Consider the following 15,892-nt stretch of genomic DNA (forward strand, 5'->3'; position numbering starts at 1 on the left):
CTATGAATGAGAAGAAATTCAGGAGTGAATGAGGAAAAATTCTTTTAAGGCACCAGCACAACCTCAGATTGACTGTGATATTCTGATGTAATCCTGTACTTAAGCCAATTGATTTCTGTGGGTTTGATCCCACTTGACAGTAAACTGATTTAAAATGCATGAGACCTGTGCACACTTTCCCCTCTGGTGAATCAGAGCAAGCCCTTCTCATTAGGTAGGAATGCAGATGTTCGTACACACTGTACTCAGCCTGTGCTGGAGGTTGATGCTTCCTTAAATTTGCTCTTCCATAAACAGGACAAGGTAACTCTGATCATAGCCACATGGAAAGGGAGCTATTTCTTTCATGCATGATTAAAAAAAATCTTCACAGCTTTGCCCACAGGATGGGGAAGAAAATTGATAGGAAAACCAAATCTAGGGCACAGAATTCAAATCCAAAGACAACCATTGCAATCCAGTAAGAGTTACCACATTCAAGGTACAACACACAGGCTTGAAAACACAGTAGGCATAGGGCAATTTGCACAGGAATTTGACTCCACATTAGTGATCTGCTGGTCTGTCTCAGGTGTGAGTACTGTGGTGTCAGGACACAGCAAGATTCTTGCAGGACATGAAAGAGCAATGCTCGGGACAGTTACACTAAAGCTGTGACTGTGCTCTTGTACTTGCTGACTGCAGCATGATAGTTCTAGCACCTGAGGAGATCATCCCCCACAGCAATCCTGCTTCCAGAGGTCACAGGAGAAAGCTGGAAGCACCACAGTGGATTAGCAGATTTTTCAGACATCAAGCTCCTCTTTATCTTCTCACTCTCCTTATCTCCACCCCAACCTCTGATGCTTTGTTGCACATTTCTTCCTCAAGAGTCTCAACTGCTGCAAGGCACACACATCTCCCACAGGAAGCTGAGGGGACAGAAGGAAATTACACGGGAGCTCTCACCAAGCTCCAGGGCTTCCAGCATTCAGCTTTTAAACTGCTTGTGTTGGGTTAATGATAAAAGCTCCTCTGCACACCCACAAAGGAACACAGGCAGACATTGGAAGGAAGGGGGAAGCCCAAGTTACACCCTGCTGGGATGCTCTCAGGGTCATCACAGGAGAGTCACCAGCCCATCACAGTCACCTTTACAAGTTCAGAGGGGGACAATGGCAGACAAGAAGCCAAATTAAAGACTCAAGGGAAGGGACACCATGTGTCTGGAAGGGAAGGGACACCTAGTTGCCTGCCAGGGCTGTCCCAGGACAGCTTTAGACCCATGTCTGGGCATGAACCCCAGTGAGGTGGACACTGGGAGCAAGTTTGGATCATCTCTCACCTAAGGAGGGGTTGCTTCCCAGGGCTGGGGGACACCTTATGGGATGCTGGGCAAGAACATCTTGAAACTTCACAATCTAAATTAAAACAGTCCAAACCCAGTTGAAGATCTTCAACACAACTCCCTGACTATTACACAGTGAGGCAGCAGCATTCTCAGGGAGGCAGAGTAAATGAGCACTAGGGTTGGGAATGATGAGTACTTGCCTTTAACAAAACATAGTTACAGCAAGTATTTCACTTAATGTTTAAGACATGTTGGATTAAAGACTTCTCACAAGACCCTTGTGAACCCAGAGCAAAATCCCAGATAAACACTGAGTTTTTAAAAGCACAGCTGTACTTATCCATAAGCTACTCTGCTGCTAAAGACATCTTTATTTCAATCCCAGAGGGAGGTTCAAACACTTCACCCTCCAGAATTCCACAGATCTGGCATTAAAACAGAAGTAGTACATGGGAACCATTTTGTTATTGTTTTCAAGCAAACTGGAATTCTGGTTTGTGATAACACATCAACATTTGCTTCACAAACACAGCAACACTGCATATTTCAACTCATGGGCATGACTGCAAAAAAAAGTCTCTTCCAGCAGGTAGAGAATGTCTCTGTATTTCTGTGCCTCTGCTCTTTCAAGGTGTATTTGAAATCAACACTGTTTGCATTTCACACAAATATGAGAGTAACATTACAGAAATTCTTTGACATTATCAGTTGATTTATACTCATTTTATTATAAAACAAATACAAACCAACATGGTTTTACATAAATATAGTAAAAAAAAAAGTCTAGTACTGTATCAATAGGGTCTGCCTAGAAGTTTTGGAGTAGCACCAACACAGAAGTCAGTTTTACAGAGAGGAAAAAGTACACCAAGAACCTTAAGGACACCTCATCAAGGCTGAACAGAGGAATCTGGAGGACCAGATACTCTCAGGTAGACGAGATTGTGCCTGTTCATAAACTTCTTCAGCATCCGAAACCTTTTCAGCTGAGCTTTGCAGCCTTGGTGGGACACATATTTAAAGTATTTACAACCTAAGGAAAGAAAAAGACCCAACACTAAGTTATACCATGATACAAGCAAATACAAAATGCTTTCATTGTTTAAATAATATGCAAACAGCTAAGAAACTTTTCAGTAGTTAAAGGTATTAAACTCCAAGACATACTCATTAGAAACATAACTCCAGCACTAAATAATCTATCCTCACTTAGCCCAGCAAACTCTACATATATCTAAATGCCTGTTATCTTGCAAAATACTTTTTCTCTTTCATTTTTGCTCTGCAAATTAGATCAGAAAGTAAAATTTCACGAGTGTGAAAGCAGCACTGGTATCATACAATAATTTATTATACTGGAGAAGGAAAATAGAGGCTCACATTGACACCATTAAGTACTGAAAATTCATTCAAGAAAATGTGAACTGGAATGATTTTATTAACCATCTGCAAATAAAAGGGAGATATCTGATACTACTGAAAGCAAAACAAAAAATACCAAAGAGCTTCCAATATGAGAAACAATATGAAAAGCAGAAGAAAAAGTTATAAAAAAGCTGACAGTGAAGAAGTTGCCAATCAACCAGAAGTCCAAACCAGTGCACAAGCCACTATCTCCACACCATATTCCCATTCTCAATTTAGCAGCTGATTCTTGGCCTGATCCTCCCCTTGGTTTTGGCAGCATTTCAAATCATGCCACTAAAGAAGTAATGATCTTCACCTTCTTACCAAACTGCTGATGGTTTTCATTCAAGCCCCTCCCTCCTCCTTCCTGCATTAGCACATCCCCGTGGTCCTTAATGACCAGCTGACCCCCAGTATTGCTGAGACACTGCCTGGGCTGGCAGCCAGCAAGCAAACTCCCTGCAGTCCTCACAATATTCCCTCAGGAGGTGTTGTGCATTTTTGGAGTTATGGTTTGAAGGTCAAACCAGACAAATAGTATTGTGGCTGCTCAACAAGGCCAGATAAAACTGAATTCTAAACCATGATAAGACCAGCTGCCTCACTGTTAAATATCAACCCAATTTAAACACCTTTCACGTTCAGCTCCAAAGACAAGAATCTTTTTTAGAAGAAAGAAGCTGCATTTCTTCCAGGCAGCAGATCAGCTGCATCCCATGTCATTAGGGCTAGAACGAGACATTATTTCTGTTCTATGCAGTGAAAACAAGAAACAAAATTTATACCTTTTCCCAGCAGGATTCCAGCCACCAGAGCTTTTTCATATGAAAGGTTTTTATTTTCCTGCCAATTCATTTTTGCCAAGTAACGGCTAAAGTGGAAGGCTGGCCACCAGTCCTTCCTGGAGTTCCACTCTTGCTTGATCCAGTCAAGATGCTTCTTAGAGCTGGGAAAAGGTTAAACAAGCCACAGAAAAGGTTAAATTGTGATGGAAAGATTATTAGGAGACACTGAATGTTATAAGCTTGCCACAAATCTCCCAAATTGCCAACCTAGACACACTGACTTTATACTGAAACCAAAACACTAATACAAGCATTTTTACATAAAACTAATGATTTTTTACTCCCTGGCAACACTTGTGAGGCTGGAAGTGAACTCTAGCAGTCATACCAAGCCTTGGCAATAAGAGAGATTATGGTGTAAAATGAAGCAAGCCTTTCACTTGTGTGCCAGTTTGTCAATAGTAGTATGGAAGTTTCTCCAGGTTTGTCAATAAATGAGTAGTATGAAGGGATTGCTGTGTCCTGAGGAAAGGTTTGTGTTACTCCAGCCATACTCAAAGACTAACTTATCCCAAACAGTTATTACTGTTAGGCAGTAACACCCTCAAACCAAGCATTTCAGCAACACAAACTCCTTCCAGCCCCTCAAGGGAACCTACAAGAAACATGAAGAGGGAGTGTTTGCAAGGGTAGCTGGAGACAGGACAAGGAGGAATGGCTTTAAGCTGGTAAAGGACAGGTTTAGATTAGATATTAGGAAGAAATGCTTCACTCTGATGGTGAGGCCCTGGGTCTGATTTGCCCAATACAGTATTGGGTGAGTGGTGTCTCTCTGTCCTTCTCTCAAGCCATGAACACTTGGTCATATTTTCTCTCCCTGTCCAGTTGCAGAGGGCAGGGACAGAGCAGCTTTGGTGGGGGCCTGGCACCCAGCCATGGTCATCCCACTACACTGCTCCTTAATTCTAGGATTCTATGAAACTCTCTGCAACAGGGAAGGGACATTCCCATACAGTAACCAAGATGCCCAGTATATTTCAAGATACTCTGAAGTCGTGCATGAAAGGCACGAATGAAGGCAAAGTTAGAGCACAGAGGGTCACTGTGCCCAGTGCCCAAAGGTGGAGACTTGGCACATCTGTTTCAACACACGGCACCAGAGCTACTTACATTACAATCTGTTTCACCTGTCTTGCCAAACAGCTCCATGCTTTTGCATTTTCTTTCCAGCCAGCATAATCCAAGGCTGCAAAAATAACTTCTAGGCCCAGTCGACGTTTTTTTCTTTTCTCTGGAAAAAGATGAGGCTGATTAATTAATTACACAGATCAGGACAAACTCGTTAGTAAGACAAAAGTGAAAGGCACAGTTCTCCATTCTGCCCCCCTAAATGCTGGTACTTTAAACATAAGTTATGTTCATTGGTATAAGTTTCTTTAAAAACTCAAGATTGTTCTCATTAGTTACGGAAAGTTGGCAAATGTGTCACATATGAACTGAAAAAGGAGGTTTCAGACAAAAGGTCTATTTTCCCACTCACAAAGAAGAATCATAGAATGGTTTGGGTTGGAGAAGACCTCAAAAATCATCAGGTTCCAAACCCCTGCCATGGGCAGGGACACCTTCCACTAGTCCAGGTTATTCAGAGCCCCATCCATCCTGCCTGAACACTTCCAGGGATGGGGCTATGGGAATCCACAGCTTCTCTGGGCAACCTGTGCCAGTGCCTCACCACCCTGACAATCAAGAATTTCCTCCCCAAATCTCTTCTAAACCTCCCCCTGTCAGTTTAAAGCCATTAACCCTTATATCAGAACAACCTTTATTTATGCACATTTCACCAATCTGTTGACCTGTTGGTCAAGCCACAAGAAGACAGCTTGGAATACAATTGATCATCATGGGAAAAAAATAGTCTTCAAACTGGAAGATTTTCCTACCAGCTTGAAGGTAATGCTCCCTTAAAGAGAAGGAAAATTTTGATGTTTGATCAGAAACAATGAACTAAAGAAGAGATCTATTCCAAGAAAAAAAAGAATAAATAAAACAGAGATCCCCAAAATGGAATGAAGACCTTGGAATTCGGAGCAAGGTGCCTAAAAAAAGTTATTTTTCAGATCCTGCCTGTGCCTTACAACAGTTTGCTTTGCTCAGCCTTTAAAATGAGAAAGACAGTTGTTTACACAAGTTTGTAAATGACTGCTCATACATCCAACTAAGAGGTTATGGTGATTGGAAAGTTGGGATTTGAGTTGTTTTTTTGGGATTATTTCTTAAGAAACAAAACTACTTTCAAAAGCAGAAAGAGGGCTGTAGGGTAACCCGGAATAGTTTTCTGAAAGTAGCATAAATGAACAAATGTAAAGACTTACTTGATTTTTGAAGCATGGTATTAAAATCTGTCATTAGTTCATGTGAAGGAACAATATCATGCAATATCTGAAAAATAAAAGACAAAACCCAGACAGGCTATTTTGATGTGAAAGCTTTTGAAGACTTCTACCTGACCAAGAAAAGCACGGGCTTCAGAGCTTTGAGTGCTTTTAGTTCAACAAATTAAGCAATCTGCTCCTTTGGTGCCTTTATTTAAAGAATGGATCTCCAGGTTCATTTGGCACATCTGTGACACCATGGATAAATAAAATACCTTGATGGCTGCTGACAAACACTGCATGTGGCAAGTACACCATTCTGAAGGAGCAGCCCAAATCCATATCCAGTGCCCCCTTTTGTCAAGGCAATGTCATTTTGTGACTTTGTCTAGGACAGTTCTAGATCCCCTGTCCACTGCTCTGTGCACTGGATCAGTTTCTGGACTTATCAAACCACTTCTATGATTTATCTCTGTTCTATAAGAGACTCATGTCTAAAGCCACTGCTAAAATGCACCCAGGAGAACTTCATACAAATCTGCTACAGTTTCAAAGTCTAAAGCAACAAAACAGCATTACAAACCTGGTTTTAAACCACACTTGCACTAACAAAAGCCCATTAGTGACATCAAGTGGCCAAACACGGTTTGCAAGCAGTACCAAGGGCAAGGAAAGCAGGAATTTAAAAGCTTAACCCAACATAGTCTTGTCTGCCAACAACCAGCTGACATTAACTTTTAGCTTTAATGCACAGCTCACTGAAAAAAAGAAAAGAAAGTAATTGCTAGGCAGGATCAATATGTGAAAGAGCAGGCAGTTAATGATTTGTACAATATTGTAAAGATCAAACAGTAAGAGAAATCAATGCATGCTATGCACAAAATTGCTGATACAGACTTCTGGAACCATGTGAATATGTTCTCTGAGCTTGCTTACTGACTTTAAGTGATATGATGTACCAGTTAAAGGCAAAACAAGAACTGGAATTCAAGGACAGTAAAGGATTCTGCTCCCTCCCACTAACTTCCCTCTAACTCTCCACTTCCCACAAAGAATACAATGGGATAAGTAATGTTACAGAGCTGTCAGGCCACCACATGACTGACACAGATTGATATCTCCTAAGGGATACCTACCTTCAGTGCAGATACGAGGGATTTCTTCGATTCACCCTGCCTCTTGAGGAACTGATAGAGGTAGACATGAGCATTGGGGTTGGCAGGGAATTTGGAGTTGTAGGCATACTCATTTAACACTTGGCGGGCCTCGTTGTGGTCTCCATAGAACTCCAACAACTGCAAGTCAATTCTGTCATTAGTTTGTCAGATACAGGCAACCAAGCTCTCACAGCTAATTTTGGACTGCCACAGAGCCATCCAATAGCACAGTCTGTATCTGAGAGCACAGAAGATAATGCATATTGGATAATTACAGACCCGCCTGTCTTAGTTTTACTGGCTACTCTCAGCACAGAGAGGCAAGAATTCACACACAGAAGCCACTCTGGGAGAAAATGCCTTAACACCTATTTAATTGTCAAAGGATTACCAGTACTTGCTCACTGGAAAGAGATGCTGAAGGCACCTGCCACTTCTCTAAAGACAGAACTCAGCAGATGCCAGCACCAAGGAGCAGCTTGGTCTGAATTCTTAAGACATGGTTAGAGAAGTCAGAGACTAGCAGTGTTTACAAAAAGTAGAAGATCTCTTTAAAATTATTAATTCTTAATTACAAATCCTAAGCAGATATTTAAAAAACCCAAACCGAAATACAGAGGGGCCACATATCTGGCATCTCTAACATTTCATATCTCCAGAGAAAACACTGCCCTGCCAAAAATCAGAGAAAGTGTTTTCAGGAATTTAAACTAAAGCAGCTATGCTCCAATTTCTGCAGCACCACAGAAACAAAACACGTAAACTGTTTGTCTATTTCTTTTTCTTGACAATGGACAGATAAAAGTTCTTTTTGTACTCTGTTCAGGCTCTGCAGCTCTACCAGTACAGTGTGCTCTACGTCAAAGCCAGTGACTTGCACATACAAATGTGTTGCTTTTGAAATACTTTGTTTTCACTCACACACACAGAAAATAGTCTGCATATGGGCCTCTTAATGAAAATTAGACAGGGAAACAAAAGGAAGCCATGTGTAAAACATGCCCTTACATCCACGTAGCATTTCACAAAGATGTCCCAGACTCCAGGTATTTTAATAATCTCCTTCAAGTTCACTGCTGCCTTCCGGAAGTAACCGTGCATTTCCTGCTCAACAGCCAAGTCTGAAAATCCATCCTCACCTACCAAAACACAAAGGAGAATTGCAAAGTTATTAACTCTGCCAAGCACAGGGATCCTGACCTACTTCACCTAAGGGATGAGCACATCTTGCTAAGCAAGGACTCCAGTCAGAGAGCTTTTAAGAAAAGACTCCTCAGTATTGAAACAAGAAATTTTCACTGTTCCTCATTCAAATTTATAATCAATTTCAACCTATGGAGCACAATGAGTTGTACTCCAAGAGAAGAGGCTACCAGCACAAAATCCATAATCCAAATTCAACATCTGGTTTTCAGAGAAACAGAAGATCCAGTGTAAGTGATAAAACACTGCCAGTAAGTATCCACAGAACCAGGTGTGACACACGTAGCAACTTCCACACCTTTAAGGAAACTGAAATTCAAACACAAGTGGTGAGGGCTTTCCCGCAGCAGGCAAGCATTTGCACACCTATTAAGTCACTGCTTTAAGGGAATGCATGGGAATGCTGGACATGGGGAGAGAGTTCCAGAACAGAATCTCAGGGCACTTCAGAAGGTGCTCTTCTGGCAGCACCATCAGTGCTGATACAGAGTTCTGCAGCAGCCACACCATCACACACTGAAGTCTAGCAAAGGAAAAGGTGTCACTGCAAACCGTGGCATCTGCATGAGCAAGCAGAAGCTACAGCTCAATCCAGAAAACACTTACCATGCTCTAACAGGATGCTCTTCTGCTTAGACCAGCTGTAGTAGTCCAAGAGGCCCCTGTAAGCCTGAATCAGCTTCATTTCCTTGTCCTGAATGGCTGTTTGCTCTCCAAACCTCCAGCTTTCTGCCAGGGACAGGTTCTGGTAGGCTTCATCTATTTGCCCATTACAGAGGAGATGAAAGACATGCTCCAAGCAGACCTGCAACCCAAAGAGTCCAAACCACAGCGTTTCACACTCAAATGCAGAGATTCTCAGCAATACAGCAAAGTTCTGCACACATGTGCACAGAAAGAGGAGACTTACTGACATCCATAAAATATTCCCAACACAGGTAATGAAGAATTAAAATTATTTGTGTTGTCTCAAACACCTGCTTGTCTTTAACAAGTGCTGTACCTGTTTCAGAAGATCCAAAAATGACCTGAGGAAACCCAGCTGGGCTGCATTTGCTGATTTTTCAGAGCACCTGAAAGAGGGATGTCCTACCACCCTACCATGTTGATTTGGTATCATAAGATAAAAGCCTAAACCTTCAGTTAGCTCCACAAAACCCTTGCAGGGAAATTCTTTTGAAAACCCTTAAGAACATAATAAAATACAGAAGCACCATCCCAAAAGAGAAACAGACAAGGAAACCAAAACAATACAGGTTTGAATGAGGCACCACAGGAAAAAAAAACATAAAAAAAACCTTACAGCTGTGTGACACAGGTGTGCACAATATACAATTTTATAATCAGATTAGCTACTCAAAAGTGAGAGGGTAATGAGGCAAAATTTAAGTACAAATGTTTAGTAGGAGCACACTGTTCAAACTGAAGACTGGAAATAAAACTTGGCAGGTAATTACTTGTATCTACATGTCATTGGGACATGCATGAAAATGAATTTGACTGTTTTAAATTCAAATGAAAAGTTTAATTAAAAGGTTTTTAAGCACTTCTAAGGACTGAGAACATGCATCTGTGATCAAACATACAGACCAAATGAGACAAGGTTAGGTATAAAATAACCTTCAAATACACAATTGGTAATTCAAATGTTGGGTTTGAGGTTTTTGTTTTTTGACACTAATGTCAGTAATACATTTCAAAAGAGATTTGGAATGTAAGTGTTCAGGTAAATGTGAAAAATCATCAGGGCTGCTTTATGTACACTCACCTTCAAGTACCTTTTTACTCCTAAAGTTTTCATCTGTTCCATGAAACAGTTGAACTCTTTCATGCTGCTTTGGGAATGATGCCACAAAATTTCAGTTCCTATTCTCCAAATCATCTATTAATGGGGAGAAAGAAAATCAAAACCAACCTTAGTACAAAAATGGCAACAGATACCACATATACAGTCTAATCAAACTTACTGTAGGAAAATGTACATGTGAACTGTAAATAAAAAATACTACAAAGCACTAGCTACTGCTCTAGGAACCTACCTACTCCTCCAGTGGGACTTTTAGAGTCGTTCAGTGGGTGGTTCAGAATGGCTCATTATAAATGCAGCACTCCAGGAGAGCTTATGGAAGCTGCACACCAGAGGGTTCCTCCTCCCTTACTGAAACATTCTGTTCTTCTTTGATACAACCCCCCTAACACACCAGGAATACACAGCTCTTCGAACTCCACACAAAGATTATTTCCAAGCTGATGTAGCTCCCCAACTGCATGCACTTGTTTCCAAGGTCTGCAAGCTAGCCAGTTTCAAGTACTCCATTTATTCAAAAGCTCTGATCTTTTCCCTCCACCTGCTTCCATCTCAACGCCTGCAAGGAGATTTGCAGCTCCTGGAAGAGCTGTAACAACCTAAATAAACCACCAACTCGCAAACAGATTCTGACTGATGGCATGCCAGAAACAAACACATTTACTGCTTCTCCATTTTAGAAGACTACTTGGGCTTTTCACAGATAAACTGTTGAGGGAGTAAACTTATGCAAAGTCAAGTTCTCTTCTGTTGTGTCAAGGAGCTATTTAAAATAAAAACCAAGCCTGTGATTAGCTAATTAAGGCAGATATTGGTCCTGAAGTACACAGATGCTGCTTTGCCAGTATTTTTTCAACTGCAAAAGAACCCAGGTAAGGGATATGGGCTTACCTCTGATGGCCCAATGTGTTCTCTGGAATAATCCTTCTCTAGTGACTCGACATAGCAGCTCAGGAACTCTGCAGCTCTTTTCCACTGCTTTTGGAGCAAGGCATCCTGAATGTAACTTAAACATGCTTCCTTGCTCTTCTTGAAGTTTGACTTGTGTTCATTGGAAGATACTAAACAAACAAAAAACAAACAAAAATCAACCAAGCCCACAGCTGTCACAGCCCCTATTCACACAGCCACATGCTCTCCATTTCAGCGTCTTTCCTGTGTGGACACTACAGAGAGTCATCTTAAGCTCTGTGGTTTTGAAAATAAACACATCTGTTAGTCCACAGGGAAGCAAGACTATGGGAAAAGCTGGAAATGTGATATGAAGTGACATCTTCCATAAGCAGCACACAGCTGTGCTTGAAATTTCCATTCATCTGAAACACTGCATAGCCAATTGTCTCACACTACTGCCCTGCTAGAATCAAGGAGCCATGGTGCTTTGACAACTTCACAGTACATTTTGTCATATTTTGGGGACTACTCTCTTCACTTGATTAATCACCACCTAAATTTGTGATCCCACAGTGCTGCAGATTTGCATGCACACAAAAAACCAGACCATTCCAGTACCAAAGGCTAAGCAATTCCCACAAAGATAAACATAGAGAATTACTCTTATTTGAGTACAAGGCTGCAAAGAGGCCACTTGGCCTTTTTATATCAATAGCAGGTCAATTTCTACTGAAACCAGTACGAAACTGAAACTTCATTCCCAAGAAGTCTGTTTAAAGCTCACAACTGTATGACCCCACAACAATGCTTATCCATAAAAAGCCACCTGAAGGCACATGAAGACCTCACCAAGACACCTCCTACCTGGATGCCATAGGCAAAGGAATAATTCAAACAATGTCTAAATCAGGTAGGCACAGAACCATTTGGGTTGGAAGGGAACTCTGGAGATCATCCAGTCCAACCCTCTGCCAAGGCAGGGTCACCTGGAGCAGGTGACACAGGAACGTGTCCAGGTGGGGTTTGAAAATCTCCAGAGAGGGAGACTCCACAAATGCCCTGGGCAGTCTGTTCCAGTGCCCTGCCAGCCTCAGTGTCAAGATCTCCTCATGCTGAGGTGAAACTTCTTGTGCTTTAGTTTATGGCCACTGCACCATGTCCTGTGGCTGGGCACCACTGGAAAGTCTGGCATCATCCCCTTGGCACCTGCCTTTGAGATATTTGTATGCATTAATGGAATCCCCTCTCACACTTCTCCAGACTAAAGAGGCCCAGCTCCCTCAGTCTCTCCTCACAGGAGATGTTCCAGACCCCGAATCACCCTTGGTGCCCTCCGCTGGACTCGCTCCGGCAGCTCCACGTTTCTCCTGTCTCGAGGAGCCCAGAACTGGACACAGCATTCCAGATGTGCCTCATCAGGGCTGAGCAGAGGGGCTGGATCCCTCCCTCGACCTGCTGGCGATGCCCTTCCCAATTACTCCACGGATATCCCAATGCCCCTCCTGCCCGCAAGGCTCATAACATAACTACGGCTATTTCGAACCTCTTTCCCGGCGCTAGCGGACTATTCGCCGGATAAAAGCTGAAACTCTGTGCCACCACTCCCACGGCAGCACGCAGGAGCTCACACAGAGGACGCACAGCCGCTCCGCCCTTACCCGGCTGCGGCGGCAGGAAGGGCAGGTGAAGGGGCGGCTGCAAGGCGGCCCGAAAGGCGGAGCTCCTCCTCCTCCTTCTCTTCCCCGCCACCACCACCGCCGGCGCCTCCTCATCCTCCTCCTCCAGGAAGCTGGCCATGGCGCGGCCGAGCCGAGGGCGCTGCCTCAGCCGGGGCCGGGCCGCCCCTCCGGCGGCGCTTCCCGCGGGGCCGGGACGGGAGCTCCCGGCAGGCGCCGCGGCGCGGGAGGCGCGCGGCGGGAGCAGCGCATGCGCATGCGCGCGGGGGGGCGGGCGGCGCGGCCGCCATGAGGGGAGAGCGGGCGGGGGGAAGAGCGGGCGGGGCTCCGCAGAGATTCCCTGGGTCCCTCTGCCTGTGGGAGGGGGAAAGGAGGGACGGCGGCCAGGGGTGGAGCACGGGGGCAGCTGTGTGTGCAGCGGTGTGGCAGCAGGTGTTTATTTCTATGTGTTCCACAATCAGGGCATGACTACAACCGTGCCTAACGCACTGGTTACTCTAAATCTAAATTAGCGAGCTCCTCCTTCCACTCTTTGCATTAGCTGTATGGCTGCTTTCCTGTTCCTTCGTAACTCATAAAGTTCTTCAGAAGGAAAAGATCCCGAATCAAAATCCTGTGGTTATAGAGCAGTAATGTTGCCTGTGCTCCCGCAGAGTACCTGGATTTTGGGAATCTGTCTGCCTTAGATGTTTTATACTAATTTGTGCTGGAACTTGTGTTTTTTAAACCACTTTGGAACTGAATTTGCCCTGGACTGTTTTGATGTGTGTAAAGTCCAGTTTACCGCGTAAGATCTCACAGAGGTTTATTTTTGTTGGGTTTTTTTTTTGTGGTTTTGTTGTTGTTGTTGTTTTGTTTTTTTTTTTTTTCCAGAACTGCCCTAGTATGGGAAGGTGAGTAAGTAATAAACGAGTTCAGGTTAAAGGTTTGTGTGGTAGAGTGTCCTGGTTCAGCTGTGATCAATAACCAGTGTCAGGAGTAGTGCAAGGCAGAACAGTTGTTTGCAGCATTTAAACACTTAAGCCTCAATGTTATACCTTAATATGGTATTTAATAAATCAGTGTGGGGATAACAGAAGTTTCCCTTTGCGTTTTCTTTATTTTTAATCCTGTGTTCGTCCAATAAAGGCCAACATTTCAGTTCCTAAGTATTGTTACTAATGGATAACTAACCTACTTGACTGATGAAAATAAACTGTTGCACAGCACCACATCTTTATCACTGCCATCCTCTTTGACTGTCCTTTATAATTTATACCTTGTGTGCCTCGTTGATCACCAGTGTTCCCCAAGTTTGATGTCACTTCCTACAACACCTCTGATCTTCTGCTAGCTCAGTATTCTAATTTCAGAATCCAATTTATCCCCGTTTTTTTTGGAAAAGTTCTCACTTTTGCATGCAAGGACATTTACTTTTGGCTTGTTAGTTTTATTTTCCTGTGTCATACATAAGTGAGTGTTTCCTGATCCTTAGGTAAATTTAGCCAACTATCTTGTTAATGGGTATCTGCTACTTTAGTAGATATTTTAGTGCAGAAGAAATAGGAGAACTGCTTTGTAAGAGTAGATGAATGTTAGATACCTCATGTACAGTGGGACCACAGTCATAGCTGAATACCTGCTTCCAAGTTTGAGGTTGAAGCCTGGAAGGAAATTTTGCCTGGAACACCTTAATCAAACCAAATGATATATTTTTCTTTTCTTTCACACCTTGAGGAAAGCTGGGTATGTTAATAAGTGGCTACATTATTACCCTGAAATACTTGAAATGGTAGGAAATATTTGACAGTTGCGGTGGTAAACTGGTGTGTACCAACTGCAAGCAACTCGTTATGGCACAATAAAGGCAGTGACTTACACAAGAAGTATGTGATCTCATTTTTCTCCACATCTCCCTTTCCTGCCCTTGTCTTTACAACCACAGACACCATTACATTTTTATCTTGGTCTTTAATAAGGAAAAGCTTGATATTTTTTACTGATGGAAAACAACCAAACAGCTCTTTCTTCACAAGAAATGTGATCTAATAATGTGGGCATTACACAACAAGAAATATTAATGTCGAGGAAAGAATGCTTGTCTTTCATTCATACAGTTATCACAAAATGTGAATTGAATGTATTTACTTCCATATTGTAAATTGTGACAAGCTTCTAGATTTTCTGAGTTAGGCTTTCTTGGAGCTTTTAATCAGCCAATATCAGTGACGGCAAATAGATATCACCTCATTTTCTAAGATGTGAAACACAAAAATGCAGGAGAGCTACAGCCACTATACTGCATGAGGCCTGGAGAACACACACGAGCAGTGGGTGAATGAATCATTGCATTCCTGTAGGATGTGGGTCCTGGGGATGCACAGGACTGTAGGAAATGCCGGGGTGTCCATGGGATGCTGGGCAAAGAGGTACCAATAGCTGTTTCTACCTTGACACGTTTTCATAGTGTGATTAAAATGTTAAACTGCTCTAGATGGGTGCTGAAAATGAAACACATATTTCTCAGAGGTTACACAGGAGCAACTAAGCCTGGATCTAAGGCCTTGTACAGCGAGACTGTGGAAATGAGTCTGGAGTGAAAATCAATAGGCCTGAGGATGGAAGAGGAACACATGCAATTAGCAACAGCAATTGCTAACTCTTGAGATGTAGCATTTAAAAGGGCTCTTAAAAAGCTCTTGAAAAACCCCTCAGCTGCTTTGACAAGCACAAAAAAAAAATTATTATTCACCTTGACTATTCATTCTATGAGTGCCTATTCATTTTGGGAGCAGCTTCAGAATTTGCTCTGGAAAGTAGAAAAAAAACCCGAAAAATTTGGTGATTTGATTCACCAGCAAGAGGGTTCTCTTGTGTCACCAGTCCTTTCTCAGCTGCACCTTTTATTCTCTTTGCCTACTCAGGCTACTATGCTGAACAAATAACAAAAAGAGAAAGGGAAGTTTTGTTCATCTGCATTGTGACTTCTGCTGTCATTTTACCATTTTAGATCTCTAAGGCAATATTGAGGTGATGGATGTGACGAAAAGGCAATGCTAAGTGCAGGCACACTTGTGAGTAGCACAAGTACCCAACAGCTAAAATGTACCAGCAAGTGGAAGCTGAACTGCAGAACGGCGAGGACAGCCAGGCCTGCGGAACCCTGCGCTCCCGGCTGCTGTGAAACCAGCACTTTCCCCAGTGGCATCACGGGTGAATGAGCTCCTCCGCCCGCGGCACCGCAGCTGTAACCTCAGACTCTCGGAGGGCGCCGAGGAAGTG

At 42.9% G+C, this 15,892-nt stretch overlaps 1 protein-coding gene across 1 annotated transcript; it reads right to left on the reverse strand.

The window, feature by feature from the left end:
• Positions 1–1,683: 1,683 nt before the first annotated feature.
• On the reverse strand, positions 1,684–12,871 carry TAF1A (TATA-box binding protein associated factor, RNA polymerase I subunit A). Its single transcript, XM_063391082.1, has 10 exons — positions 12,614–12,871; positions 10,953–11,122; positions 10,023–10,136; positions 8,861–9,059; positions 8,060–8,190; positions 7,031–7,189; positions 5,895–5,961; positions 4,693–4,813; positions 3,523–3,683; positions 1,684–2,363 (listed from the first exon to the last, which is right to left on the reverse strand). Exons 1-10 carry the CDS (start codon positions 12,750–12,752, stop codon positions 2,221–2,223), a joined length of 1,404 nt encoding a protein of 467 aa, XP_063247152.1. The 5' UTR covers positions 12,753–12,871; the 3' UTR covers positions 1,684–2,220.
• Between the last annotated feature and the right edge of the window lie 3,021 nt (positions 12,872–15,892).

Source organism: Prinia subflava, chromosome 2 (genome assembly GCF_021018805.1).
Source record: "Prinia subflava isolate CZ2003 ecotype Zambia chromosome 2, Cam_Psub_1.2, whole genome shotgun sequence".
Lineage (NCBI taxonomy): Eukaryota > Metazoa > Chordata > Aves > Passeriformes > Cisticolidae > Prinia > Prinia subflava.

Excerpts from the sequence above, each read along its gene's own strand:
- TAF1A (XM_063391082.1), bottom strand. The coding sequence starts at position 12,752 with ATGGCCAGCTTCCTGGAGGAGGAGGATGAGGAGGCGCCGGCGGTGGTG. Across the intron at positions 8,191-8,860 it reads GAGCATCCTGTTAGAGCATG|GTGAGGATGGATTTTCAGAC; the intron begins GTAAGTGTTTTC and ends GTGTTTTGGTAG. Across the intron at positions 5,962-7,030 it reads CCCTCGTATCTGCACTGAAG|ATATTGCATGATATTGTTCC; the intron begins GTAGGTATCCCT and ends TTTATTTTTCAG.